Genomic DNA, 26,401 nt, shown 5'->3' with positions numbered 1-26,401 from the left:
TCAGGATCCAGTAGGGTACCTGCCTCAGTGCTCATGCAGGGCTTTGAGCAGTGCTCATGCTTAACCCGGTAAATGTCAGGTGCTGTTGATCTAGGAATATGGGTGATGCATTTCTTAGTGGTGGCACTCAGCACGTCATAGTAAAGAAAATAAAAATAGTTATTAACGTTTAAAATGGTACCTGCTGTAACTAAGTAAATGATAGAGAGAGAGAGAGAGAGAGAGAAAGGTATCTGCTACCTTTGCTTTGTCATGAATCTTAATGCTAAGACTAGTTATTCTTCTGATTAGGAAAAGCTGAACTCTGGAAGGGATCATTTGGTGAGTGTTCACCTTGTTGGCCAGACCTAAACAAAGTAGCATCGGCACGAACCTGCTTGAAGCGTGTCTGTTTTCTAACACAGGCTGATTAAACTGTCCTAGGTCACAGCCTCCCAGCTCTCGGCGTCAGACAGCAGGTGTTCGGTCCTGATGCTCGCGGAGAGCGAGAGCGAGAGGAACAGGTGGGTGGGCGTGCTCAGCGAGCTGCACAAGATTTTGAAGAAAAACAAGTTCCGAGACCGCTCAGTCTACGTCCCCAAGGAGGCTTATGACAGCACTCTGCCGCTCATTAAAACCACCCAGGCGGCTGCGATCATAGGTATGGACTGGCGCCGTGGACCGTGTTAGCATAGCTGTTGACCAGCCTACCCTGGGAGCAGGGCTGGCTTGCATCCAGGGATCCCCCGCGTCCAGCATGGCAGGCGCCGTGCCCCACACACGCAGTGAATGTCTGCTGAGTGAGTACACGAGAAAGTACACGAGGAGAAGTGCTTTCCGAGTGCGTTTTCTTCTGGAAGAAAGAGTGCTAAAGATGAACCTGTGAACGATCTGTTTTCTGCTGTGCGACTTAGAACCAACTATTTAACTGCTTAAAGCATAAGTTTCCTGGGTAGGATGCAGCTTCTGATGACCTCGCAGAAGTTAGGAGGTTTCGGTAACGTGGGGCCCGTGACAGGATGCCCTGCATAGCAAATGCCCTCAAGAGAGAGCAGTTTCTGGGTCTGGAGGTTTAAATTTCTGTCATGTTATTGGTACACATTCAACTCTTTTGTTACTTCCTAGTAAATAGTGAAAAGTTAATGAGTAGGGTCCAAATGCCTTCTGCAGTTTCTCCCTCCCAAAACAAGAAGTGGACCCAGGGCACTGGCAAACCAGATTTTTTCTCTTTTTTTCACCCTCTGTTGAATAAACGTTTACTTCTTTTTATAAGTATTGATACACTTTCTAGTGATCTGTTAAAAAAGACATGAGGTAATATTTACTGCTATCATCTGAAAGGAAACTTAACAGTACAAATTTTTATTCCTATTTTTAAGTTCCTCATTTGAGTGTTTTTGCACCAAATTTATTATCCATTTTGTTGTATTAGTTGTACACAGCTTTGCCTGTTAACAGTGTTTCGTACTCGTGTCTTCTGTAGACCACGAAAGGATCGCGTTGGGAAATGAAGAAGGGTTATTTGTCGTGCACGTCACGAAAGATGGTAAGAGAAAACTTAATCATTGCGGAGTAACTTTCAACCCTATGTCGTTAGAAAAATTCTAATTTCTAGGAAGAGCAGGATTTGGTCTGATTTATTCTATAATTGAAATTTTCCAGACCTAATTTGATGTGTTGATAAATCAAAAGATAATTTTTGAACTTCTTTAATCCTCCCGAGTTCTTAAACTTTCAAGTGTGTGTTGTGTTTCTTGTGTCACTGATTGAGCACCAGTGCTCCACGAACAGCCTGCACGTCTCAGGACGGGACGTGAACGATACAGCCGGACTTTCTCATTGCTCTGTTAGTGTTAGAAGTAGCCGTCATTCAAGTGTGTGTTCACTGCTGGGAGATTTTCTCCCGCATTTAATACAAAAGAGTTTTTTTTTCCAGGGCCGAATTAAATACCAAGGGAAATAAAAAGGAACCAATTTATCGGTGTCCTATCTTTATGTCAAGTGCGATCGTGGGAAGACGACGCATTTAAACTGCATTTGCCACCTCTAGAATACGTTCAGTGAAATAAGTCTTCCCTCAGTTTCTAAAACAGGAGCGCCCTGGTGAAGTTCCTGAGAATTTAGTGCCAGTAAAAAGGTTTTTCCTGGAGATGTGGCACGCTTTATCACACAGGGACCCTCTGCCTTACCTCACTGTGGGCGTGTGCCGTCACCTTGTAATGGGTATAATTATCTCCCTCTTTCTCCACATGATTCTGGTCTCTTCTGTGTGTGTGTGTGTGTCCGTGTCTTCATTATAAGTTGACCTATCCTCTTGAGTGTAATTGGGATATGAGTAATCACTAAAACGTCATTCTGCATTTGATTTATTACTGTTCCTTTGCACAGAAATTATCAGAGTCGGTGACAATAAGAAGATCCATCAGATTGAACTCATTCCAAATGATCAGCTTGTTGCTGTGATCTCAGGACGAAATCGTCACGTGCGCCTTTTTCCCATGTCAGCTTTGGACGGACGAGAGACCGATTTTTACAAGCTGGCAGAGACGAAAGGGTGTCAGACCATAACTTCTGGCAAGGTGTGCCACGGAGCTCTCACGTGCCTGTGCGTGGCTATGAAAAGGCAGGTCCTCTGTTACGAACTATTTCAGAGCAAGACCCGTCACCGAAAATTTAAGGAAATCCAAGTCCCGTGTAACGTGCAGTGGATGGCGGTCTTCAGCGAACAGCTGTGCGTGGGATTCCAGTCGGGATTCCTGAGATACCCCTTGAATGGAGAAGGGGGTCCGTACAGCATGCTCCACTCAAATGACCACACGCTGTCCTTTATCACACATCAGCCGATGGACGCCATCTGTGCAGTTGAGATCTCCAGCAAGGAGTACCTGCTGTGTTTTAACAGCATCGGGATATACACGGACTGCCAGGGCCGGAGATCCAGACAGCAGGAGCTCATGTGGCCAGCAAATCCCTCCTCTTGCTGTAAGAGTCTCTTACTTTTGGCTGTTTGCCCTCTGTGTCTCTTTCCTTTTCCTTCAGCCTCGTTTCCTAGATATATTCACTCTTAATACCGGCTTGTTTTTCTAAGTCCTCCTTAAGGTTTTGCCTAAGTACTAATTGTGTCGTTTGTGCAAAGTGACTCTCCGTAGTTAGTTAGACCTAGGCCAGCAGGGCTGACCTTAACTTGTCCGGAGTTGAAGCTGATCTTTCTGTGGAATATTTTACTTAGCTGGCTTTTTAACCCATGTGGTCTCTTGAAGTACCTCTCAGCAGTTATCTTCACGGTCCCCCCAAATACAGTGCTTGTGAGTATTAACAGCTCCTAAGACTTACTCTGGAGAAGCAGTTACTAAGTGAATTATTTAAGCGCTGATGTAAAGGCATAATGCAGCATCTGTAAGAAGTGTTTCTCCGTTTTATAGTTTTGTCTAAATACACGGGTATTTAAGATTGCCTGGTGCACTCTTTCAAGAACTCGGAGGACATCAGTGAATTAGTGAATGCCGTCACGTGCCATTTCAGCGGCCAAGGGCAGTGCCCTCACGGAGCACAGAGTGGGGTAGGCAGGACCCCTGTGGCCGAGACACGGCAGCGGGTTGTGGTCGCCCTGTGGCGGATGCGTGGGGTTCCCCAGCCGCACACGCAGGGGTACCTGACCCCCGATGCTTTGTCCTCAGTGGACGACACTTGAGCGTGTGTGAATGCTGAACCAGGGAACCGGGGAAACCTCGAGCGTGCGGCGAATCCAGGAAATAGAGCGAGATCCCCACGGAGGCCAGACAGGGTGGATCTCAGAACACGGGGTGGGGGGAGCACTGGGGACAGGAGGCGTGAAACCTCTTCCGCTGGCCCCCGTGAGGAGGGATGGTGGACGGAGACCGTCAAGCCTAGAGGTTCAGTGGGAGAAGAGTTAGGAGGCTGGTGTGCTTGTTACAGAAGAGTGAGAGAATCTAGGAAAAAAAAGAGAAAAAAATCCTTCTAATCCTACCCACCCAGCCCTATCTATTCCTAAAGTCTTGTTTCTTCACTATGTACTTGTACCTGTGGTGTCCTATGCAGAATAAAGGCTGTCTCGTAACCTAGTCGGGTAACGAGGCAAAGTATTACTTCCATGCGGAGTCAGAGTGAGAGCATCCGGGGCGTATGGGTAGCGTGGGCGGTAATTCCATTCGTGACCCCATCTTAGGTAGATCATCTCATCCCTCTGCTCGTGTCACTGTCGATGCTGTTTCGCTGTCAGTAGCTTAACTGGTTTAGGAATCAGGTACTTCAAACGTGACGTGAGGACGTCCCTTTATAGAACTAGCATTGGACAAGGGAGCGTTTTGCCCTCGGCATAAGCCGAATGAATCCTCATGTCCTGTAGCTGCCGTCTCATCCGACCCGTAGCGTCTCCACTGCTCGTTTATGATTTATATCCTGTTCCCAAATGATTGGATGCGGCTACTGCATGACCACAGTAGGATTTGGGTGGGATTCCGTTCCACAGTTATGCAGCATAGACCTTTCAGAATGTTTTGTGTTGAAGAGTTAGAGAAGTGCAGGGCGCCTGGGTGGCTCGGTCGGTGAAGCGTCCCGCTCTTAGTGTCAGCTCAGATCGTGATCTCAGAGTCGTGAGATCGAGCCCCTCATGGGAGTCTGCCCCGAGCACAGAGCCTGCTGAAGATTCTCTCCCTCTCTCGCTGCCCTCCCAGGCTTGCATGCATGTGCATTCGTGCTCGCTCTCACTCTCTCGCTCTCTCTCTCTTTAGAGTCTCTCTTTAGAGAGAGAGAGCGAGCGAGAGCAAGAGAGGAGTAATTAGCCACTGTCCCTCCTTCCCTTCTCGCAGGCTACAATGCACCGTATCTCTCCGTGTACAGTGAAAACGCAGTTGACATCTTCGATGTGAACTCCATGGAATGGATTCAGACTCTCCCACTCAAAAAGGTAATTTAACGCTAAAAATGGGCTAGCAAACTAATGAGTGGAGTGAACCACTGATGGGACCAGTTAGCTCCTTTTCGCTAATCGAGCGTTTTCTGGCAGTTGGTAATTTGGGATTCTGCTAAGAGAAAAAAAGTAGAAGCAGAAGTCAAGCTGGTTAATTTTATGAGTAGCTCAACACCATAGTATTTTTATCGCATTCAGTGTCACCGTGTTTCGCTGCGTCATCGTGAGAGCATCGTGGTAACGAGAGACTGGAGCGTACCCTCCACCTCGCACGTGGGTCCATCCCCTGCTTCAGGAGCTGGGGGGGGGGGGGGGGGGCGGGGGGACCTGTCATTCTTCCTTGTGGCTGTCGTTCACATTGTGGCGTGCAGGTGGTAATCCTGTGAGACAGACCCCACAGGCTGGAAAAGTGACTAAACTGAGAGCCCAAATGTGTGCAAACATCTGATCGTTAAAAAAACAAAGGTGTTTATGCTCCTCATAAAACATATTTTTCCCTGTGACAACAGAGAATTTTTACAAGCATGCAACAACTGTTCTGTGTGGGTGAGGAGTAAGTTTCACATAGACGTGCGTAGCTTGCGTCGTCCTCTGGGGGCGGGGCGGGGCGGGGGTGGGGGGTGGTGTACGAGAAAGTAGCCAAGGTCAGATTTCAAGGTCTGCCCAATGCCTAAGGACATCAGCCGTGAAAACTCTTGGAAATACTCCCACTTCAGGGAAAGCACCCAAAATATGGCCCTCTGGTTTGCATTTGGGGGCTAATTACATTTATTTTCCATTTTAAAATGTAAATCGTATAGTATATATGAAAGAATAGGAGCTTTGTGAAGCATGATAATTATTAACAGCTCACTCAGGGCCAGAACATCCCTGCCTCTACCTGCGTACCCGTCCCTTATCCCACCCCCCAGCCCCTCTCCAGAGGAAATCACTATCCTGAATGTTGCCTGTATCATCCCTTTGCTTTTCTTTAAATACAGATTTTTTTTTTTGGCATATTTAAATATTCCGAAACACTGGTTTGGTTTTGTATTGTTCAGTTCTGTCTGCCTTTGAGCTTTATGAAAATGTCACACTGTGTGTTCTCTGCCTTCCTTCCTTCATGCATATTCCAGGGTCCGTCTGTGTGATTACGTGTGCTGTAAATAGTGCATCGTTTTTCACCGCTATAAGATACTCTTTTGAGTGACTAGATCAGTTCATTCCTCCATCGTCTGATTGGCAGACACATGAATTATTTTCCAGGTTTTGCTGCTGTGAACACCGATGCCTGTGTTTCTCTAAGTCACGTGTCCAGGAGTGGGATTGATGGGGCACGGGGAACACAGGGGTTCAGCTTTACAAGATAGTGTCAGATTCTTTTCCAGAGTAATTGTACCAGCTCATCCTCCCCCCACAGTAACCGGAGTGCCTCCTCACCCACATCTTCCCTGACCTTGCCATTCTCAGGATTCGTAGTTTTATAACCTTTATAAATGGTTATGACATGCTGTCTCACTGAAGCATTAATTTGCACATCCCCAATTAACTATGCTGTTGAGAATCTTTTGTATGTTTATTCGTTCTTAAATTCTGTGAAATACCTACTCGTGCTTTTCGCTCATTTTTCTGTTTGTTCTTCCTTATTAATTTATTGAAATTTTTTATATATTGTAAATACTGGGAAAGGGATGGGGTAAATCTTTTCTATTTGTGACCTAGTTTTATGGTGTATTTTGCCAAGCATATATCTTGATAAAATAATGATAAATTGTATTATTTTGCTAAAAACTTACTGTTCTAAATTTTAATGTCATCATGTTTTTTCTGTTAAGAAACTCTTTCCTAACTCAAGGTCATAAAGATATGATCTGTATTTTATTCCAAACGTTTGAAAGGTGTGCCTATTACATTAATGTCATGAACCTGTGGAGTTGGGGTGTGTGTGTGTGTGTGTGTGTGTGTGTGTGTGTGTGTGTGTGGTGTGAGGTGGGGACTCCGTTGCTCTGTGCCACATACATGAGCAGGTGCTCTGTCACCACTTAGTGACACCCCCCCCCCTCCCCAGTGATACAGTTTCATCCCCATCATATGTGGACATTTAGTTCCACTTCAGGTTCATAAAGTAGCTGTGTTAATGCCTTCTTAGTATAAATAGTCACTAATGGCTTTAAAAAGTCAAATTTAAGATTTAAATGTATTTAGGGGCGCCTGGGTGGCTCAATCGGTTGAGCGTCTGACTGCAGCTCAGGTCATGATCTTCTGGTTTGTGAGTTCGAGCCCCGCTTGGGACTCTGTGCTGACAGCTCAGAGCCTGGAGCCTGCTTCGGGTTCTGGGTGTGTGTGTGTGTGTGTGTGTCTCAAAAATAAACATTAAAAATTTTTTAAAAAGATTTAAATGTATTTCTACTTTTTCCCCCAGAATATTCTTTCTTTAGAATGTTGTCATTATAACTTTTTGTTAAAATTACATCATTTTATATGCCTTTCCCATCAGAATTGTTGATTTTCTGAGAGCGTTATATTCTGAAGAGGAAGGATAAATGGAAGGTCTTAATAGGGTGTGCTTTACAAATAGGCCTAAAGTTTTATGGTTCCACTTGAGGGTTTTACTGAAATGCTAATTTTATTTTATTTTTTTTATTCTTACCTTAGGTTCGACCCTTAAACAGTGAAGGATCATTAAACCTTTTAGGGTTGGAGACAATTAGATTAATATATTTCAAAAATAAGATGGCAGGTAAGAAAATATAATGTTAATACGATAGCTTCAAAGGAAATACTCTCTCTGAGCTGACTGCCCGGAGATAATAAGTGGCAGAGGCCACATTTAAACCCAGGTTCCTCTTACTCCGAAGTCTGTGACCTTGGCTACTATCATGGTCTCAATATATTCAGTTAAATGTCTGGATAGAAAGTCGTTCTGTCTAATCTAGCTATGTACACAGAATACTTGTTGCTGACGTACCTGATTTCTCTGGGGAGTCCTGAATTAAGTGCAGAAAGTATGGCTGAAAGCAGTATTGGCTGTACTAGTAATGCTATAAAACCTAACCCAAGTCTATGGGACTGAAATTGTGAAAACTCATGCAGAACTCTGACTGGGAACTTCAGGAGTACATCATCTGCCAGGGCACCCGGGGCCTAGAACTTGGCGAGTGCCCATGGCCGCACGGGCAGGGCCGCCAGAGTCCAGAGGGGGCACGGGAGCCAGAGGGCGCGGGTGGTGTCCACAGTCACGTGGAGGTCGCTCGGCCCTGAGGGCCCTTGGCTGACAGACTGGTGGTTGTAGCAGAGGTCCTGCCTGGGGACATTCCACCGCGACGGGAGAAAGGAGATTCGGATTTTAGAAATGATGGCCACTCAGCGACGGCTTCGCCACGAAGCTTCTGCACTTGAGCTGTAAGCGTCTCCACCTCCAGGGCCTGTGCTTCATTTGTGTCTGTTTCTTAGAGGAAGTCACAATATTCACGTAGGATCGGCTGCACCTGTTCTCACCGTGTGTGGCCGTGATGATCACAGAACGTGTCCGTTTCCCAGTCCACGTCTGTAGGATAAAGCCTCTTTCCACTCGTGTTTCCGCATCTTTCCACTCCTCCTGCCCTAGGCTGGACGCGGGGCAGGCTTGGAGAGGGAAAGCCTGGCAGGATTTCAGTACAGGTGTCTTGTCCTCGGGAAGGGGAGGGAGGGGCCCTCGCCTTTTCTCTGGCCGCCTCTGGCCTTCCTGTCTCAGGGCTCAGTGTTGCTGCAGTCCTCCTTCCGGCTGTCCCACATCCCCCGCTGCCACCGGGACCCAGACCCACCCCGGCCGCACGATTCTCACGTTCCAAAATCGTGTTTCACACGTAGTTAGGAAAGCAAGCTGATGAAGCTGCATTATAAGGATATGAGAAGAATACTGCTTTTCCGCTAATCCCCGGCCTTGGCTTGCCTTTCCCTCGCTTCGGCTTTGTGGGTGTTAAAAATTCTCCAGGTTGGCTTTTCTCCTGTTCCTTAGAGAATGGCGTCCCTCGTGTTGTGTGAACACAGCTGTCTCTTTTATTCCTAGAGCGTGTTCACAAATTTCAGCATGTCCGGGGAGCCCTTGGCGGACGGTTGTTTACTTCTAGGTTATGAACGCTGAAACCGGATGCCGGGTGCATACGATTAAGTATCCTTGCCCCACCGAGATCAGAGGGGTAGAAACAGCAACAGAGTCTTGCCTTTAATAAAGGAAGCTGGTGGGAGCCCAGGTTTTTGTCCTTACCCACATCTAGCAGACTGGATCTTACAAAAGGAAATGTTTTATTATGTAAAAAGAATTTTAACGATCATTTACGTGAATACTTTACCATTTATGCCTGATGATTGTGTAGCGTAATGGGAGGAGTTTTTTTTAACACCCTAAGCCATTGGAACCAGTACCTGGAAGGTGAGAGAAGACAGGATAGAGAGATGGGGGGGTGGGGAGGGCACAAGGCGACAGGACCCCCAGGCAACTGCATTTTCCTTTTCTTCTGCTAGAATTGTGCCACTGTGTGTTTGTAATCAGATAGGAAGTGAAAATATACTTTGTAAGCTAGGTTTCATCTTGGCGTATCCCTGTGTACATGTGTCCCGTTTGAATTATTACTTACCGTGAGTATCAACACACACCTTTTAAAAATGCAAATTGCGTACGTTGGACACCTGATTCCTGTTTGTGCTGTCTTGGAGATTAACGGATAAAAAGCATTTTAGCGCTTCAAAGAACGCCACCGGTCTTTGTCTTCTTTTAACAGAAGGGGATGAGCTGGTGGTTCCCGAAACATCAGATAACAGTCGGAAGCAGATGGTTAGAAATATTAACAATAAGCGACGCTACTCCTTCCGGGTCCCAGAGGACGAGAGGTTGCAGCAGAGGAGGTAGGGGGGCGAGCGGGGTCGTGCCCGTCGTCGGGGCCGCGGGGAGCCTCTGCGGGGCTGGTGGGTGACGGAGCGTTAGTGATTTGGAAGGAAGATGGGGTCTCTGAAAATCTGTCATCCCTCTGTGGTGTCACACACCACAGTGACGAGCCTGCTTGTCAGTGTGATTTTGATTAACACTCTCCAAAATGTACGCGCTGGATTGAAGCACCACGTTTGCGCTCGTTTCTCCGTGTGCGTGAAATACTTGCGGTTTTTAGCGGTTTTTAGAATGCGAGCCTTTGCTCAACGTAAAACAGATCCTAGCTGCATGTAGCACACGGGCACGGGCCTGAGAACTTCAGATTAACCATTCTCTTTGAGAGTAAACAGCCAGTGGGCTGGTAATATTTCCAGTTACGGGTAAAAACATCTCTAAAGTGTTATCAGTGATTTTAAAAGGCCTGCAGAAAATGGCCAGGACTGTCTGTAAAATAGAGCTTTGGCATTTGAGTACTGAGAGAACCCTGTCTGTTTTCCCACCAAAAAGCGTAAGATCTTGTGTTTAAAAGAAAAGCTTCTAAGTTTCAGTTGAGTATATCTTATTGTTAATTCTGTCCTGGCTAAACTTGATTTCACAGTTTTATTTTTGTGAACAAATAAAGGATGCCTCATTGTTTTCTAAAGTTAACGAGATCGAGCCCAGAAAAAGTGTCTAAACGGGTGTTTTATCTTACAGAGAGATGCTGCGAGATCCAGAAATGAGAAATAAATTAATTTCTAACCCAACTAATTTTAACCACATAGCACACATGGGCCCAGGAGATGGGATACAGATCCTAAAAGACCTGCCCATGGTAAGAGAAATGGAGGGCAGACGGGAGCGGGGTTACGAGTGGGGCAGAGGGGGAGAAGACACGGACGCGTGCGTGCCCACATGCGTACGTAGGCTTAACGGGATACGCAAACGTGACGATGAGAGGCTGTGTCCCCGTAGCGCTATGTGCATACGACGCGCGGGAGAAAAACACAGCGTCTGGGCATCTGTGAAGAACCAGACAGATCCGGTTCTTAGCTGCACACCCCGTAAACTTGCCCCGCATCCAGTTGCTGACGGAGCACACTGCCGGGTGGGGAGAGGATCTGCACCGGGATCCAGAGCTCGCTCACCAAATGCTGACGTTTCACTCGGCTTCGGCAGTTCCATACAGATACTCGGCCTTTCCCACCTGCACAGAACCACGTCAGCCCGGTCGTTAACGGTCACACCTGTTGCCCGGTTGGGCAACCAAATCTCTTTCCTTTCCCCGATTACACACGTGTTGCCTGGCCCGTCTTCCATACAAAAGTACAACATAGGCAGACTGGTTTGTCACGTGAAGATTGGATTCTTGGACCTATTATGTTGAAATTAAGGATACTAGTGGAATTAGGAATCTTCCAGGCTCTGTGCATACTTAGCATTTTGGTAGCACGGTACCTGAGCAAACTATTAAAACTTCATACGGCCCTTCTGATCACTGGTGGTGGCGTTCAGACTGTGAATCTGGACCCAGGCTCTCTCTGAGGGAGTCTGTCCTCTCGCCACGTTGCCAGCTCTGCTGTGACAGGAGACACGAATATCTTATCACCGACAGGAAAAAAATGCTAGGTGATCTAGTTTAATGTGCCATCAAGCATTCCTTAAGGTGAAGGAGTTTCAGGGGTTCACAAAGTTCCCAAAATATTCCTCTGCTTCGTAGCCTTCCTCCATCAGGTGAAAAGCCAGTTTGCTGATGTTCTAGAAGTTTTTCAGGCCTTCCTCCACAGGAGGACTTGGCCATCACACCCCCCGAATAAGCACACAGAATCGAAATAGCAGATTTCAAACACTCTAAGAACTCTCTGTCAGCGCATCATCTCCCATTACCCCCTCAGCACTTCAAGTAAAAGAAATCTCTCTTCAGTTTTTTGTTCGAAATAGGGGCTGGTGGTAATGACTGAGCAAAACCAGTTCCGATAGCATTTCCGGGAGATTCTTCCCCGCACCTGACTCCATGACGCGTGGCCTTCCGTGCTGGTCACGTATTCCCATCAGACCTCTTCATTTTAGCGTTTGTCGTCACTGATTGTGTTAACCCGTGACTGCCTTGTGGGCTCTTTTTGTCACGGACACAGGTGCCTCTTTGTCCTACAGTGCGGTCCAGTTTTTAATGTGTGTTCCGTTCCTTTCTTGCCACGTAAGCACCTTGTGTTTCCAGGACGAAAACTTGGTGCAAATTTTTGAAACCTGTGTCTTAGCCTTATTTTATTTCCACCTGACTTTCTTTTACTAGCCAGGGACATACAAGCTGGGGCTGTTGTAAACGTCCATTTCATCACCCAGCCAGTAGTTTTAATACACTGTCCCCCAGACCTGGGTTTGTCTTGGGGTAGACACTGGGAAAGAACGCAGTAGTGTGCAGGTCTGAAAAAAATTAACGATGATACGTGTACCCGTGTATACACATAAATGTTTGTTGAAAAGCTCGTGATATTTTAATATGTTCTCAGGTTTTATGTCCTCTCCACTGAGATGGAATTATCTGTATTTAATGAACTATCTCCAAAACTTAAGATGAATTAAATTCATCAACCGTTACCGTGTAAGAACTTCGGGCACCAAAGCCACCTGCCATCCGAGCCAAGAGCAGCGTGCACCCTGGACATTTTCCTGTTTTCACTTCTCATATCAGTACTGCTTTCCTGGGAAATACTTACGAGCTTAGAGAGTTTATTGGAGATCTTTAGAAACTTAGTTCTGTTTCCTTTGTACCAAAATTGATACTGATATAGGGTTGTTTGCCTCCTGAATGTGGAAGAGAGTGTCAGGAGGAGGGAGTCTTTTCTCTCCCGAATCGGATGTGAGCCCTTTACGCACATCTAGCGCGCCGAGAGGAGAGGCGGCACGGATGACTTAGAAATACGGACTGCTCCTCGTCACTTCCTTCCGTCATCGTGGGGTGCCGCCAGTAAAGGGCAGGGATTTCTCCCGGTGAACACAAGAATAATATTCTACCTCCAGAAGATTTATTTTTGGCACACGACCTTTCTTCTGGTTCAGTGACCCCCGAGAGCTCTACTGAGTAGTTATTACATTTACATCAATAGGTTTTTTTTTTTCCTTTTTGGAAATAACTTTGGAAAGTGCTGGTTCACTCACATCTCTAAATTTAAAACAATGTCTCATAGAGGAGCTCTTTTTTAAGTCTCCATAATCTGTCAGATTTTGTTTAGCAAAGCAAGTTCATCCTGGTTCGGGGGCCTTCTCCCCTCAGTGGTCCGTCCGCCCACCGGCCCCTGGACCACATGGCCTCAGAGAAAGTGGCCGGGTGCTGAGTGACCGGTCCCACTCAGAAGCCATTCAACCGGATATGCTAGCGCCTTCGGTTAGAAAAGCTTTTTCTCTATCTTTGCTATTACAGTATTTTATGTTTTTATTAATATGCCCGCCCAGACATGGACGGGATTTTTCCCTCGTTAAAAACGAACCTGACTTTTTGGGTGTCTAAGTGGAGCCAGGTTTGGGCTTCTGGGAGTCACCACCGCTAATGAGGGTCACCGAAACAAGACCGGGGAAAGCAGACACACGTGCAAGTCTGTAAATTCCAGGGAATGGTGTTAGGTTTCTAAAGAAAACAGGCTAGCGGTTCTGATGAGAGGCTGCCTGTGGGTTCGCTCACCTTGAACCATTTCTCGCTCTTCCTGTCCTTACTGATGGTGTGTTTTTGCCAGATTTTGATTCTATCACATAAGAAAACACGGAACTGAACTCTGAAAGTCCGGTTTCGGTGCACTTGCTGCCGCTAATAAAGGAGAATAATTGTACAAGGTGAACGTTCCAGGAACTGGCAGGAGGATTACAAAATGTAACTTTCTAAGGCCTGAGAGTATTTCCTTAAGGACTCAGTTCTGATGTGAGCGATGTCGATGTCGTGCCTTCCGCATGCGTGCTGTCTGAAATGTCACGTGGAACCAGTGAATCCATTTTCATTACCGTGTTACTTTTTTTCTTCTTCCTGTTGTTTTGATAGCCAGGCCTCCCTTATCCGCCCTCGCTTCACTCCGGCCTCATCTCCTCTCCGATCAACTTTGAGCACATCTATCACATGACTGTTAATTCCGCTGAAAAATTTCTCTCTCCTGATTCCATAAACCCTGAGTATTCCCCGTCTCTACGCTCTGCCCCCGGTACACCCAGCTTTATGACTCTGAGGGTATGGACGGCCGAGTCAGGTGTTAACTACCACTAACCGTGTGCGGACCTCCTGTTCCCAGCTTGATAAGTAACCCGCGGAGGGCGCTTCCCTTTGTGAATGTTCTTCCTGCTTCTCTCCTGCCAGACCTCTCCCCCTCCCCTCCTCTTCCTCCTCCTCCTCCTCCTCCAATTCTATTTTGTTTCTTCTTTTGAGGAGAAGCATGAAGCCTGGGGAGGATTTCACTTTTATTCTTTAAACAGTATTGGAGGGGTTTTTTGGGGTTTGTGTTTAATAGATGTTCCCATCATGATGTCCCTTTACAGATGCCATCATTAGAAATAGTCCCCGTGTGGGTCTTTATTCTGTTCAACTAAACAAGGAGTCCCACAACTTCTGAATTTTTTTTATAACACATTACCCTAAATCTGGTTCAATTCAGAGGAAATTCTTTCGATTTCGTGAGGTTAATTAAGGTCTGTGGTAGGACCAAGCCACAGGCCTCCTATCTACAATAAACCCCGTTTTGAAAAAGCTTAAAAATGTCCCAAGTAAAAATTCGAGTAGTATGAACGAGTAACGGGAAAAATTGCAAAAAGAAGGTGATCTTACTAGGCTTTCAGATGCTGATACACCTTTAATTCCAACCAGGATCCAAGGTACGACAGCTAAATCAAAGAAAAAAACACAAAGTGTGCAGCATCTATCTGGAAGGAGGGCGGCCCCTGCTGGCCGCCCCTTGGATCCGGCCCCTTGGATGCCGCCTGGCATCTCTGTAGCCGGTGGCCGTTAGCGCACCTTTTCCATACCTTCCATCAAGAAATACACGCTTAAAAAAAAAAAGAAAGAAAGAAATACACGCTTGTGCTAACTTCACAGTAACGTTTTCTCAAGTTAATTTTACAAATACGACATTCGGGTTCTGTCATGCAGACCCTTGTCCCACAGTGCCCTCTGACTCAGAGAAACAGTCACATCCATTTTTTATTTGCATAGAAAACCGTAGGGTGAGAAGTTTCTTTTTGTACTTTTGTTTGCATCGTACAGTTACTCTAAATTATAATGTTTGAAATGTCACTGTCATTAAGCTATAATGTCATGTAAATATCTTATTTGACAAACTAGAAGATGAACTGTGATTAAAAAACATCAGCCTTAGGTTGCTTGTCAGCAGTCCGCAGGGAGTGGATTCCAGAAGAATGTTGCACAGACTGACTGGCCAAGAATTTTTCGTACGAAAGATGACAGAAACGTTGTTTAGGTCAGTCCTCCGCAAGTAGAAACACTGTTGTCGGTGAAAGTCTTCCCTAATCCAAAGAGTATTTGCACATGAAAAAAGACCAGTAGCTTAGGTCTCTGTCCTAGAATGAAAGTGAACTTGAAATGACTGAACCATAAACTTTTTTTGTGGGATTGTATTTTTTTTCTCACAAAACGTGTCTTCCGTGTGTCAGTCTTTTGTGACTTCAGCATTGGGTGTGACTGCACAACTGGTATGTTTTTCCAGGCTTGATTTTTGCCCCTTATTCCAGGCTAGGCCTGTTCCGTAGGAAAGGACGGCCCCAAGGTATCTTGAGGTTTCTAGCAGAAGCAGTAAACACGTAAAGGTTGAAACTGATTCTCCCACCTCTCGGTCCTTCCTTTGCTGCCTCGTGTGCACGTCACTGGCGTCTAGAGGTTTGCTTCTGTGTGCGCGAATGTTAAAACGCTGGCCCTGCTTCCGCTGGGTTTTATTTTCTTAGAGAAAAAAAGGTAAAGCGTTTGCTTCGAACAGATAACACACTAAGAATTAAATGGACTTTGCAGATTGGGTACGCGAACCAAAATGGCGGCGGTTGAGTCTGGGGCCAGCCAGCCAACCGACTTCCAGTGTGTGTGGCTCCGGGACTCGAAGCTCCTCACGCCACATCAGCGTGTTGCCCGATTGCTGAGACTTGCGCCCGGCGTTAGTGGTTTTGACGTTAACCTTCCCTCAGGTGTCAGCCCCGACACCTCTCCAGTTCTCAAACGTCCGGGTCCCTTGAGGCGGCCAAGGGCTCTCGGTGCTCGGCCGAGTTCAGACGGCCCGCCCCTCACGCCTCCTCTCTGGCCGCGTATGACTTTTCAGAGCACCCGTTGGCCCACTTTAATACCTGGGACACCAAAATCATTCCATAAGTTGATGGAGAATCTTGTAAACCGGTGTCCCCGAGTCAGAGCACTTCGCCCCGGCTGCAGTGGTTTCAGGCGTGCTGTCCGTGACTCCTGGCCCCGCTCTGTCAGCACGCCAGGGTGTGGGGATGTGCACGTGCCCGTCCCCTACCACGCGGGAAAGCACTTACTTGAGAAAAGTCTACCCTTGAGTGACCTGGCTCCACGTGGGCTCGCTCCGTTCAGCTAGTGCAGTCCCGCCAATCAAAGTCGCCGACGCAGCAAAACCTGCGTTTCGGGCGTCTGCAAACGTCCATATAATTCTGCACCGCACTGTCACTTCTAACCATGTAACTTCTACTTACTGTTCTCACAACAAAAAGAATTCTTATTTGCCGATAACCATTTCCATAAGTACAAGGACGAGCACTTACCCTCGATTGGGGGGAGGTCGGGTTCCGTTAGGGGTTAGTACTTCTGTGGGCAGGAGGGATCATAGAATCGGGTCCTTGTTCTGTGTCACCCCAGGTCAAGATCATTTATTTGTTACAGTTAGAGTGAAAAGTAGACGTCTCCGCAGAAAATCACTTTCTCTCCAGCTGAAGAATTTTTCTTTCTGTTTTGTTTTCAGAACCCTCGGCCTCAGGAGAGTCGGACCGTGTTCAGTGGCTCGGTCAGTATTCCGTCTATCACCAAATCCCGCCCTGAACCCGGTCGCTCCATGAGCGCCAGCAGCGGCCTGTCAGCAAGTAAGTGCTGCCCGGGAAGCCCCGGGCCCCCCCCCGCTCTTCCCTCTCCCACGGTGCACGCACCCCTGCCTCAGGCCTGCTGGCTGGGTCTCGTTAGCACAGGGGCACCTGTTAGGAGAACCATCATGGGGTCCTTTGTGAGCCCACAGTGCATCCGGGAGACAGGCAGACACATAATAGTACCAGTTGTGGTGACAGGTGCTCCGAAGGAAGTGAACAGGACCCCCCCTCAGAGAGTGACGAGGGAGAGCCCAAGGTCACGGGCCTTCCCTAGGGGTAGGGCCGCATCTGAGTCCTGTTTGACTGAGAGAAGGCCAGGGTGGCCACCTGTTGGCGGTCGGGGAGTGACCCACAAACTAAAGCACAGGAGGTAGGCAAGGTCAGATCAGGGACTTGCGGAGCAAGCTAGGACGTTGTTGTCTTATTAGAAACCAAGGACCTTTACCTAGTTTACATTCTTAAGAAGATCCGTCCACCTGCCAGAGGGAGCAGGCAGGGCCACAGGCATGATCCTGGGGGGCTGTCGGCGCTGCCTGGGGCTCACAGGGGAGAGGAGGAGACCGTTCGGGGACTTGGTTGTGGGAGGTGAGGGGGGAGAGCCACAGGGGTGCCCGGGTTCCAGAGGGGCTGGCAAGACATTAGAAAGGAGACCTGGGTCTGTCTCAAAGAGCAGCGTCACGGAAGCAGGCCGACGCTCGTCATGCATCCGGCGAACGGCGCGGGGGCACCGTCCTCTGTGACCTGCTTCCAGGTGGCACTGTCTTCATCGTCAGCCTCTCTCTGCCCTGAGCTGCCATGTGTCCTTCCCGGCGCTTCCGCGGGAACCCAGGGTTCGGTGGGGGTCGGGGCGGCATGTCAGGTGCAGGGGTGCCGAGCGCCGCCTCCTTGGAAACGTGCACGGTGCACAGAGGCGCCGTGTGACCGCCTGTGACCATGACATGTCCCACCGAATTCGCGGGGACCTTCGGTAGTTCCCGGGTCACAAGTGGTCTGCTTGTCTGTCGCTTTCTCAGAAGTAGCACGGGTGGCTGGCGTGGTGGAGGGCGGAGGGGAGGCGGATCGCACTGGGTTCGGCTTCACTTGGGACACGTGTCTGTGGCCTCACGTGCTGGAACGGTAGCTACGTGGGTGGAAGTCGCCGCGGCGGGCGGAAGGTCCCCTCGTTCTCCAGCTCCCGCCGTGGGTGGCTGCGGCCTTGGGGCCCTGACCGTGCGAGGATTGAAGCAAGGATCGTGGGTTTTCTCCTTTCCGAGGGCCCGGTGCGGGGCCCCTGGGCAGCAGTGGCCCCCTGAGTGGCCGGAGGCCCGTGTCCCTCACCACGCGGGCCTGTGTCCTCACCCAGAGCAGGTGGCCACAGAGGCAGACGGAGGCGTCAGCCTTTCTATAACCTCCTCTCCGAGGGGACTCGCCGGCCCTGGTCCCCCTGCAGCACTCAGACCCAGCTGGGGGGGGGGGGGGACCCTCGGGTGGGGCTTTCCCCCATTTGTCCCTGTGTCCTGAGACACTGACGGGCCCATGTGTGGCCCTGACCACAGTGAAAACTCCGGCCAGGTGGAAGGGTGACGACCACGTTACGGTCTTGTTACCAGTGGAGGTGAGGCAGTGAATCTCCCGGATAACCAGCTGTGAATTACCAAGATTTGACATGCAAACGGCGTCACGACGTTGGTATTTTAGTCCGTGATCCTTCTCCAGACCCTGGGAACCAGAAGTTGTTTCTGCTTTCGGAATCCAGATCCTTTTCAGCACGTTTACATTTTAGAAAGGAATCGATGGTACAACGTGTTACATCCCCAGCAGGATCGGGGCGGCACCCACAAATAGATCAGCATCTATGCCGCCAGATTCGTGGCTGGTCACACCGGAAATACGTGGATAAGCGTAGTCGTGTAAAATGAGCTCTGTCGTCAGCTCCGATCGGGTTCGCCGCCCTGTGTGTTTCCATCGGCCTTGGCAGACCATCGCTCCCGGGCCCCTGTGGAATGGGCGGCTAGAGATGGCACCTGAGCGCCAGGAGCCCGGCCGGCCGCCGCCTCGGGCGCTGCAGGAGGGGCCTCTGTGCCCGCCGGCAGCGTGCACACCAGCCCACGGGGCACTAGTCGGGCGTGGCCTCCTTGAGGTCCTTGTCCAGGAAGCCCCGGGGGGCATCTGCCGCGTCGAGTGCCTCTCACTGGCTTTAAGAAGAGTCCAGCTCATGGGAGAAGTTTCCAGAAGGGCAGGCAGCCAAGAGAGAAATGAGAAGTCCTGGAGGACCACGCTGTCCGTCTCCACAGCCAGCCAGACTCAGGGTGGCTTCACGACACAGAGGTGTCGACCACCGTGGCTCCACCCCAGCCCTCCCCCCCCGCCCCTCGCAGAAAGAAGGCCTGCAAGCGACCGGGTCACTGGGGGGCCTCGACTCTCCTGAGGTCACCCGAGACAGACACCTCACTGCCCGACCCCCCCGGCATGTGGTCTCAGCCAGCCGGGACCCCGGTCCTGGGACTGTCCCCGGGCCCCTTTTGCTGGTCAACCCAAACAGCCCTGCTTGAATGTTCTCAGATGGGAGTGGCTGAGTGTAATGTTTCCTTGAAAAGCACTTTCCCAAAGTGTGTTCTTCAAAATAGTGTAAGTCACTGAGGGGGCATCGGTTGCTTCCGCTCCCCAACCGATCGCTAGAACGGAAGGAAGGAGCCAGGTAGACAGGGGTGTGGGCCCCGCTGCCCCTGCGCCCGTTTGCACCGCGTCTCCGCGCCCTGAGCGCTCGCTCGTTCCCACAAAAATCCTCTGAGGTAGAAGTTATTATTTGCAAATGAAAACCGAGACTCAGAAAGTTAAAGTAACTCTTTGAGGTCACACAACTTTTTTATATCAAGAGAGAGAGGGAGGGAGGGAGGGAGGATGGGCGCACAAGCAGGGGGAGGGACAGAGAGGGAGAGAATCTTAAGACCTCACACTCAGTGCAGAGCCCGAGTTGGGACTCGATCCTACGACCCTGGCATCGTGACCTGAGCCAAAATCAAGAGTCAGACGCTCAACCGACTGAGCCCCCAGGCGCTCCAAGGTCACACAGTTAATAAGCAGAGCAACGGAAGCTTCTGGCACTTAGGATCTTCTCTTCAGAATAACAACATTTCGGAAAAGTAACATGCCATGCACTTCCTGTGGCCCTGGGGCAGGCGTGGGGCCCCAGTGAGGTGACCGAAGGGCCCAGGAGAGCCGCGTCCGAAAAGTAAGGCGTGCGTCCCTGGTCTCCAGAGAAACAGTGACGATCGGTGCATGTCTTGTGGGAGCCGCCACTGCACACGTCCGGACGCAGGCGCCCGTCCCCAGGGCGGAAGGACGAGTCTGTGGTTCCCAGCCGGCGTGCGTCCCGGAACCCTCACGAGAGGCTTCGCCCGCTGCCGTGTCTGGTGTGCGGTGGGGCCCAGGCGCCGGCATCTTCAGCCCCAGGACGTGTCGCTCCGTGCGTGCTCAGCAGTAGTAGCCCTTGCAGGAGGTCGTCACCGGGGCCGCGAGGACGGGCGTCAGCAGGCAGGTTCCTGTTCTGCCACCGAGGACTCCTGGGTTTGGTGGCCGTGAGGTACACGTGCTTGACGCGGTCGTCTCTGACCCTGTTCCCAAAATCTTCGTGTGAAAAACTAAACTGGGATTTGTTACGCCGACAACAGTGCGGAAACCTCAGCACGGTCGTCTTGGACCAGCGGACGTGTTTCTGCGCCAAAACTAAAGAATAATGAGAAGCGCTGAGAACTTTAGGTACGAACAACGCCCCCGTCTTTCCAGGGGGGATCATCCTTTCCCGCCTCCTGGAGGCGCCTCAGCTCTAAGACCACAGGAGAGCGAGATTTTAGAGACACTCCCTTCCTTCTCGTGTCCAGGCTTTTCTCCCCGGGGAAGAGAATGCTTCTCCTGTGTTCCTTTGCTTTTATGCCGATTCCCCAGCAGTGAGGTGACAGGTGCAGAGGCGTGGCCTTGACCACCGCCCCCTCACCAGGTGGCCCCAGGGCAGGGGGGGCCTGTGTCTCCCCAGTCGGCACACTTGTCCATAAATGAAGTTTCACCCGAGTGATGTCTTGTAGGGTCATCCGCACAGAACGGCAGTGCGCTAAAGAGAGAATTCTCTGGAGGGAGCTACAATGCCAAGTGGCCGCCCATGCCCTCCCCGTCGGAGGGCTCCCTGTCTTCCGGAGGCATGGACCAGGGAAGCGACGCCCCGGTCAGGGACTTTGACGGAGAGGTGAGTGCGGGGCGTAGCAGCTGGTGGCAGTCCTGGGTCCGAGAGACCCGGGCACCGGGGGCACCTGGGCGGCTCAGTGGGTTAAGCCTCTGGCACGTGATCTCAGCTCGGGTCTTGACCTCTGGGTGGCGAGTTCAAGCCCCGCACCGGGCCCCACGCTGGGCTTAAAGCCTGTTTTTAAAAAAAAATAATGACTTGAGAGGGACCCCGGACAGGAGTGGGGCGGGGCCGAGCCAGGCCAGTCCCCGGGGCCACAAACTGCAGTTTTGCTGGGACGTCCTGCTAGCTTTGGCGCGAGAAAGGCCGCAGAGAGGACTGGCCGCGGAGAGGTCCTGTGCCCGTGATACGGCTCTTGAGAAGGGGCTGCGTCACTGACGGAGACCAGGCCCACCAGGTTCCTTGCGCGGGGTGGCCGCGGGGCGGCCGTGGGGAGCCGAAGCCCCCCGGCGCCGTCGCTTCTCACCGCCGTCTTCTCGGGCCTCCAGGACTCGGATTCTCCGAGGCATTCCACGGCCTCCAACAGCTCCAACCTGAGCAGCCCGCCCAGCCCCGCGTCGCCCCGCAAGACCAAGAGCCTCTCCCTGGAGAGCACGGACCGCGGGAGCTGGGACCCGTGAGTGGCCTCGGCGCTCAGAGTGGACGCCGGAGCGGCCTCTCCCCTCACAGCCCCTCCGCGGCCCGATCTCCGCTTCCCCGCCCCCGCTCCCCAGCCCCTGCCCGGGAGGCCCGGGCCGGGCAGCAGGAGCAGGGTGGGGGTTCTGGAACGCGGACGATGCACCTGCAGCCCCCCTCGCCCCCCTCGCCCCCACTCAGCCCACACCTCCACGCCCCCTCGCCCCGACAGCAACAACCATAAAGGCAGACTTCCACCGAGCAGCTTCGATGAATATCGATTCCATTTCGTACACTTAGAGTTGCTTTCCATAATAGTTGCCCCCCCCCCAAAGGTAGCTTGAGTAGACGGATCCCACGGACGGCACGGTGAGAACTTCAGGCGGACTGGTGTCCTCGGGGAGTCGCACCCTCCCGAGCGGCCGCCCGGCGCCCACAGCGGATGTCGACCCGATCGCCGCCAGTAAATCCGTACTCACTAAAGCAGTGCATATTTTACTACATTACAGAGTTTAAATACGTACACAAATGTAGAGGTTAAATACTGAATGTACATAGTAAAAAGAAGCATCTTGTATTCAACAAAAGATGGATACGTATATAAGAGAGAGATCATTTAATTTAAAGAAATGTGTTGTTTCTTGTCTGTTTTCCAGCTCAGTACTTTAGAGGGTAGGAAGGCCTTGAGTGTAGACGCTCACAGGCTTGAGGAGTCAGAGCACCCCCCTCCCAACCCCGGCCGGCTCTCACACCGGCCGGGGCCGCAGTCCCACGGGGGCTTCAGGAAAACCTTCCGGAACTTGGTCTCCCCGCTCTGGGCTGCGGCCCGGGCACAGACCTAACCCCGGAAGGTTCTTCAGCAGCAGCGTCGAAAGGCTAATCTCCTTCCAAGACCTGTCCTTTTCCGGCAGCAGGATTCCAGCCACGCTTGTCCTTTTTTACTGTGTTTGGTATCTTCTGCAGATGAGTGTAGAAATGCCGTCTTGTCACGTCCTGAGCCCTTCCGTTGAGAGCACGCGAGGAATGTCACGGCTTCTGAGGGTCCCTGACAAGGTTCAGGGAAGTGCTTTTCTCCTGGGCTACCCCAGTTCCCGCGCCACCCCCTGGGCGGAGGGGGGCTCGCGCTCCGCAGAGAAGCCCCAGGAAGGGTGTCGTTACCAAATAAAAAACCTCAGATGCAAGGACTTGAACAGCCTTAACCAAATATTCTTCCCCACACCGGGCGGGAGACGGAAACGCGCGGCCCGGGCGCGGGCGGGACGCCGGGGAGCCGCCACCTGGCCCGGCCCGCGTCCCTCCCTGCGCGGCTCAGGCTCCGGTTCCGCCCAGGTGAGCACCTGCCGTTCCGGCCACCGCGAGCCAGTGAAACGCACACCCAGCACAGCCCTGCTTCTTGAGACGTGGTTCGCCAGTTAAGCACATGTGAGCGGAGGGAGAGAGAAATAAAAATATCTCCTGGAAGTAAAGAGAGTGGGTCTCAAAATGTCACTTTTTATCTTAAATTCCTCTGGGAGCTAGAAACGCGATTTATCCTCTCCCTAGACATCAGCCAACAGGGAACCTGAGTGGCGGTGTGTGAGCACCGTCTCCGCAGGGCGCACCCCTCTCGGCAGAGCCGGGACCGTTTCCAGGTTGATGCTACCCTGAGAGGGCACCGGGAGGTTCCGGAGGGAAGGAGGTTCCCAGTGGCGGCAGGGGGGGGGGGGGGGGGGGGGGGGGGGGGAATGTGTTGCAGAAGGGTCGCGGCAGAGGATTTACAAATGACGGGTTTGGTAGTCAAGCGGTCCGCAGGGTGCTTGCGTGGGCAGGGGGGCTGCGGGGGGGCCTCGCGTACTGCGCGGTCCTAAGCTCCTAGATCTTTCTGCTTCGGGGAAAGAGTGGTCGTGTGAAGTGCTCCCGGCTGTCCAGATGTCGAGGATCAGACCTTGAGTTTGCTTCGTGCCCTAGACCGGGTGGCGCTGTGAACCCGGCACTTGGGGGAGAGGAGGCCAGCCGCCTCCCCTCCTCCCCTCCTCCCGGCCCTCCCTTTCCCCTGGCCCTTCCCCTCCCCGCTCGCCGCACCCCCACGCTGAGCCTTTAGCTTATAGTTGTGACAACCACGTGTGAATTTTTGTTGCCTGTAGGTGCTTATTTTTTAAAGGATGCTTTCAGGATCAAAGTACCCCCCTGCCCGAAGCCTGGACCCCACTGCAGTGAGCCATGGCGGGCAGACAGAGCAGAGCGCCCCCTAAGGCTTGGCCCGCAGCCCAGCTCTCAGGGAACTGCACCCCGGCACTTTTTGTTTCCTCCACAGCAGGCTTACAGAGCGGTCCCCGGTGTGACAGGTTCTGACAGCAGGGCTTTGCGGGAGCAGCACCGAGGGTGATGGGGGGCGGGGGGGGGGGTCCCCGAGATAATCCTTCCACTGGGCTTATCCCACTCGTAAGGACAGAGCCGTTGCCAGTTGCCGTCGGAAGCTTCTCGGCATGACCTGGAAAGACCGGGGCGGGTCCCAGGGCAAACGACACGTGCTGTTCATTCGAAGGGATCTGCAGCAGAGACCGCGGCAGCGGCATCGCTGTCCGAAGTCATTTGTCGTTCCGCTGGACCTTTTAAGAACCGGTAGGGCGGCCAGAGCTCGTTTCGCAGTAGGAAGGAAGGGTCGGAGAGGCGCTCGCGGCTGGTCTCTCCGCGTTGGTATTCGGTGCTAGGTCTGTCTGGCCCGCGCGTTGTCTACCCTTGACTTCTCACGAATTTCATTGTGCGTGCTTTGGGTATATAAAATTATATGCGTACATGGCTGTTTCTTTTTGCCAAATACAAAAGCCTTCCTCTTCGTCACCTGATCACGGAAGATTCCCACAGCCCTACGTACGTGGGCGATGCGTGCTCGGTCCCGGGAGCAGTTTGAAGGGCAGGAGCCCGGGCCGGAAGGGCCTGTCCATTCGGTTTCCCATGCAGCCCTCGTACTCAGGCTTCTGGGGAGAATCCGAAATTCCTGTTTGCGGCGACAGTCTGTCACTCCCTGGCTGGCGCTCGGCCCCGCTCGGCCTCCGTGTGGCTAGAGTCACGTCTGTGTCGTTAGTGCCACGTGCACTTCGGCAAGAGACCGGTTGCTTTCACGCGGACTCTCAGGTATCACTCAAGGGCCAGAGCAGGCGCGGGCCGGCGTCCCGAACACCCGCCCCCGGGCACAGCAGGGCCGTTCCGGTCACAGACACCGTGGCCCCCTGGCCGGGTGGGGCCCTGGAAACTCCCCACCCGTGTCTGGACGGAGGGGCGCGCTCAGCGGCCAGACAGGGCACAGGCCGGGCGCCTCCGCCCCCAGCGGCCCTGGCCGGGCCCCTGAGCCAGCAGGCAAGCTGCAGGGCGGTTCATCGAGCTCCCCCTGAAGCCCCTTCCCTTGTTGGGACTCGATCGCTTGAGTCCAGGTCTCTGCAGGGCCCCGCCGGGGAAGAGGGCCGGTTCGGCAGGAGCGGGTGTCGGCCGTCAGCCGGGGCCAGTGGGCCAAGCCAGCCCTCCTCCCCAGGACGACTGCCACACACGGGCAACCCTGTCGCTCATGGGGCCAGTTGACGAAAACAGACCTTGAGATTTCACGAAAACAAAATCTGCCTTTTCATTTGATAGTGTAATATCATTTATTTTATAAATTTTTTAGGGTTTTTTCTCATTGTAATATTGTACAGTTTTGCATGGCCTAGGTGTAATCATTTTTTTGTTCAGAATATAATGCGGACAAATGTGTGTATGGAAGGAAAAAGGCTGTTGCGTTGGCCTCTGATCACTCTTGGTTTTCTTTGGTTTTATGCCCTCAATGTTTTAGGGAAGTTTCTAAGAGATTCTCTGCTACCAGACAATGGTGTGGATTCTTTTGCACAGAAATACTGAAGGTGGGACAGTCAAAAATGTAACAAGACTCCTCGCCAATATTTTATGTTGGTCTCGATATTAACCAGAATTTGATGTATTGCAATAAAACAGGGAACTGTTGGACTTGACTGTTTCGTCTGTTCTCCCCGACTGAAACGTCTGGGGAGCGGAGGAGAGGTGACTGACTCCTCATCTTACTGGGTCCCGCCTCCGGCCCGTCCCCATCCCCATCCCCTCCCTACAGGACCCGGGATTCAAGGAACCTAGGACTTCCTTAGGTCCGGGGAGCAGTCCGATCTCCTCCGGCCAGGCCCCGCCCGAGGCACCCTCGGCGGCCCCACTGCGTGCAGCTGCCAGGCTGAGGACGCTCTGCGTGGCCAGTTCCCCCCTGGCTGTCACGTCTGACTGTACCAACCGGTGGTGGCTGGTCTTCTGTCTGCTTCCTGCATTTAGTGCCTCTGGCCCTGTCCCCGGATCAGGACGAAGGGCACATCGGGGGACACGCAGGCCAGGCCGGGAGCTCTTAACAAGGTAAAGTGAAACTGGCTGAGACCCGCTCCCCACCCCCCACCCCCCCTGCCATTTCACACACAGTTGACGGTCCCGACTGTTGTGGGTGTAACGGCCGCCTCTTCACAGAGGCAGGTGTGCGGCAGGCTCGGCCAACTTTCCGTAAGAGGCCCGGAGACCCAGGCCGCGCAGGCCCTGCCGGTAGGCGTCTCCGGAGTAGCTGCGGCCCTTCCGTGGGTGGCCAGGGTGAGGGGGACACCCGGCTGCCTCCCCTCTCTTCCCGTGCTGAACGCAGACAGAGCTTTCCGGGGCATGACACTGACCCTCTCCCAGCGGAAGGACGAACACCACAGTGCTGGGATGG

General features: G+C 51.8%; 1 protein-coding gene across 17 annotated transcripts in view; it reads left to right on the top strand.

Moving 5' to 3' along the window:
- The window catches only part of CDC42BPA (CDC42 binding protein kinase alpha), a 321,704-nt gene extending 298,559 nt beyond the window's left edge, over positions 1-23,145 (top strand). For 11 of the 17 annotated variants that reach the window (XM_019821471.3, XM_019821472.3, XM_019821470.3 and 8 more), the window contains 11 exons: positions 424-640; positions 1,463-1,525; positions 2,368-2,961; positions 4,809-4,906; positions 7,544-7,628; positions 9,649-9,772; positions 10,491-10,608; positions 13,804-13,986; positions 16,727-16,844; positions 20,906-21,063; positions 21,549-23,145. In XM_019821471.3, the coding sequence (XP_019677030.2) occupies positions 424-640; positions 1,463-1,525; positions 2,368-2,961; positions 4,809-4,906; positions 7,544-7,628; positions 9,649-9,772; positions 10,491-10,608; positions 13,804-13,986; positions 16,727-16,844; positions 20,906-21,063; positions 21,549-21,680 (1,890 nt within the window). In that variant the 3' untranslated portion in view covers positions 21,681-23,145. The remainder of the gene's footprint in view (positions 1-423; positions 641-1,462; positions 1,526-2,367; positions 2,962-4,808; positions 4,907-7,543; positions 7,629-9,648; positions 9,773-10,490; positions 10,609-13,803; positions 13,987-16,726; positions 16,845-20,905; positions 21,064-21,548) is intronic. The other 6 variants (XM_011290821.4, XM_019821474.3, XM_011290820.4 and 3 more) reach the window with 1 other exon arrangement.
- The last annotated feature ends 3,256 nt before the right edge of the window (positions 23,146-26,401 follow it).

Source organism: Felis catus, chromosome F1 (assembly GCF_018350175.1).
Source record: "Felis catus isolate Fca126 chromosome F1, F.catus_Fca126_mat1.0, whole genome shotgun sequence".
Classification (NCBI taxonomy): domain Eukaryota; kingdom Metazoa; phylum Chordata; class Mammalia; order Carnivora; family Felidae; genus Felis; species Felis catus.
This window is presented reverse-complemented; position numbering and strand designations above follow the sequence as displayed.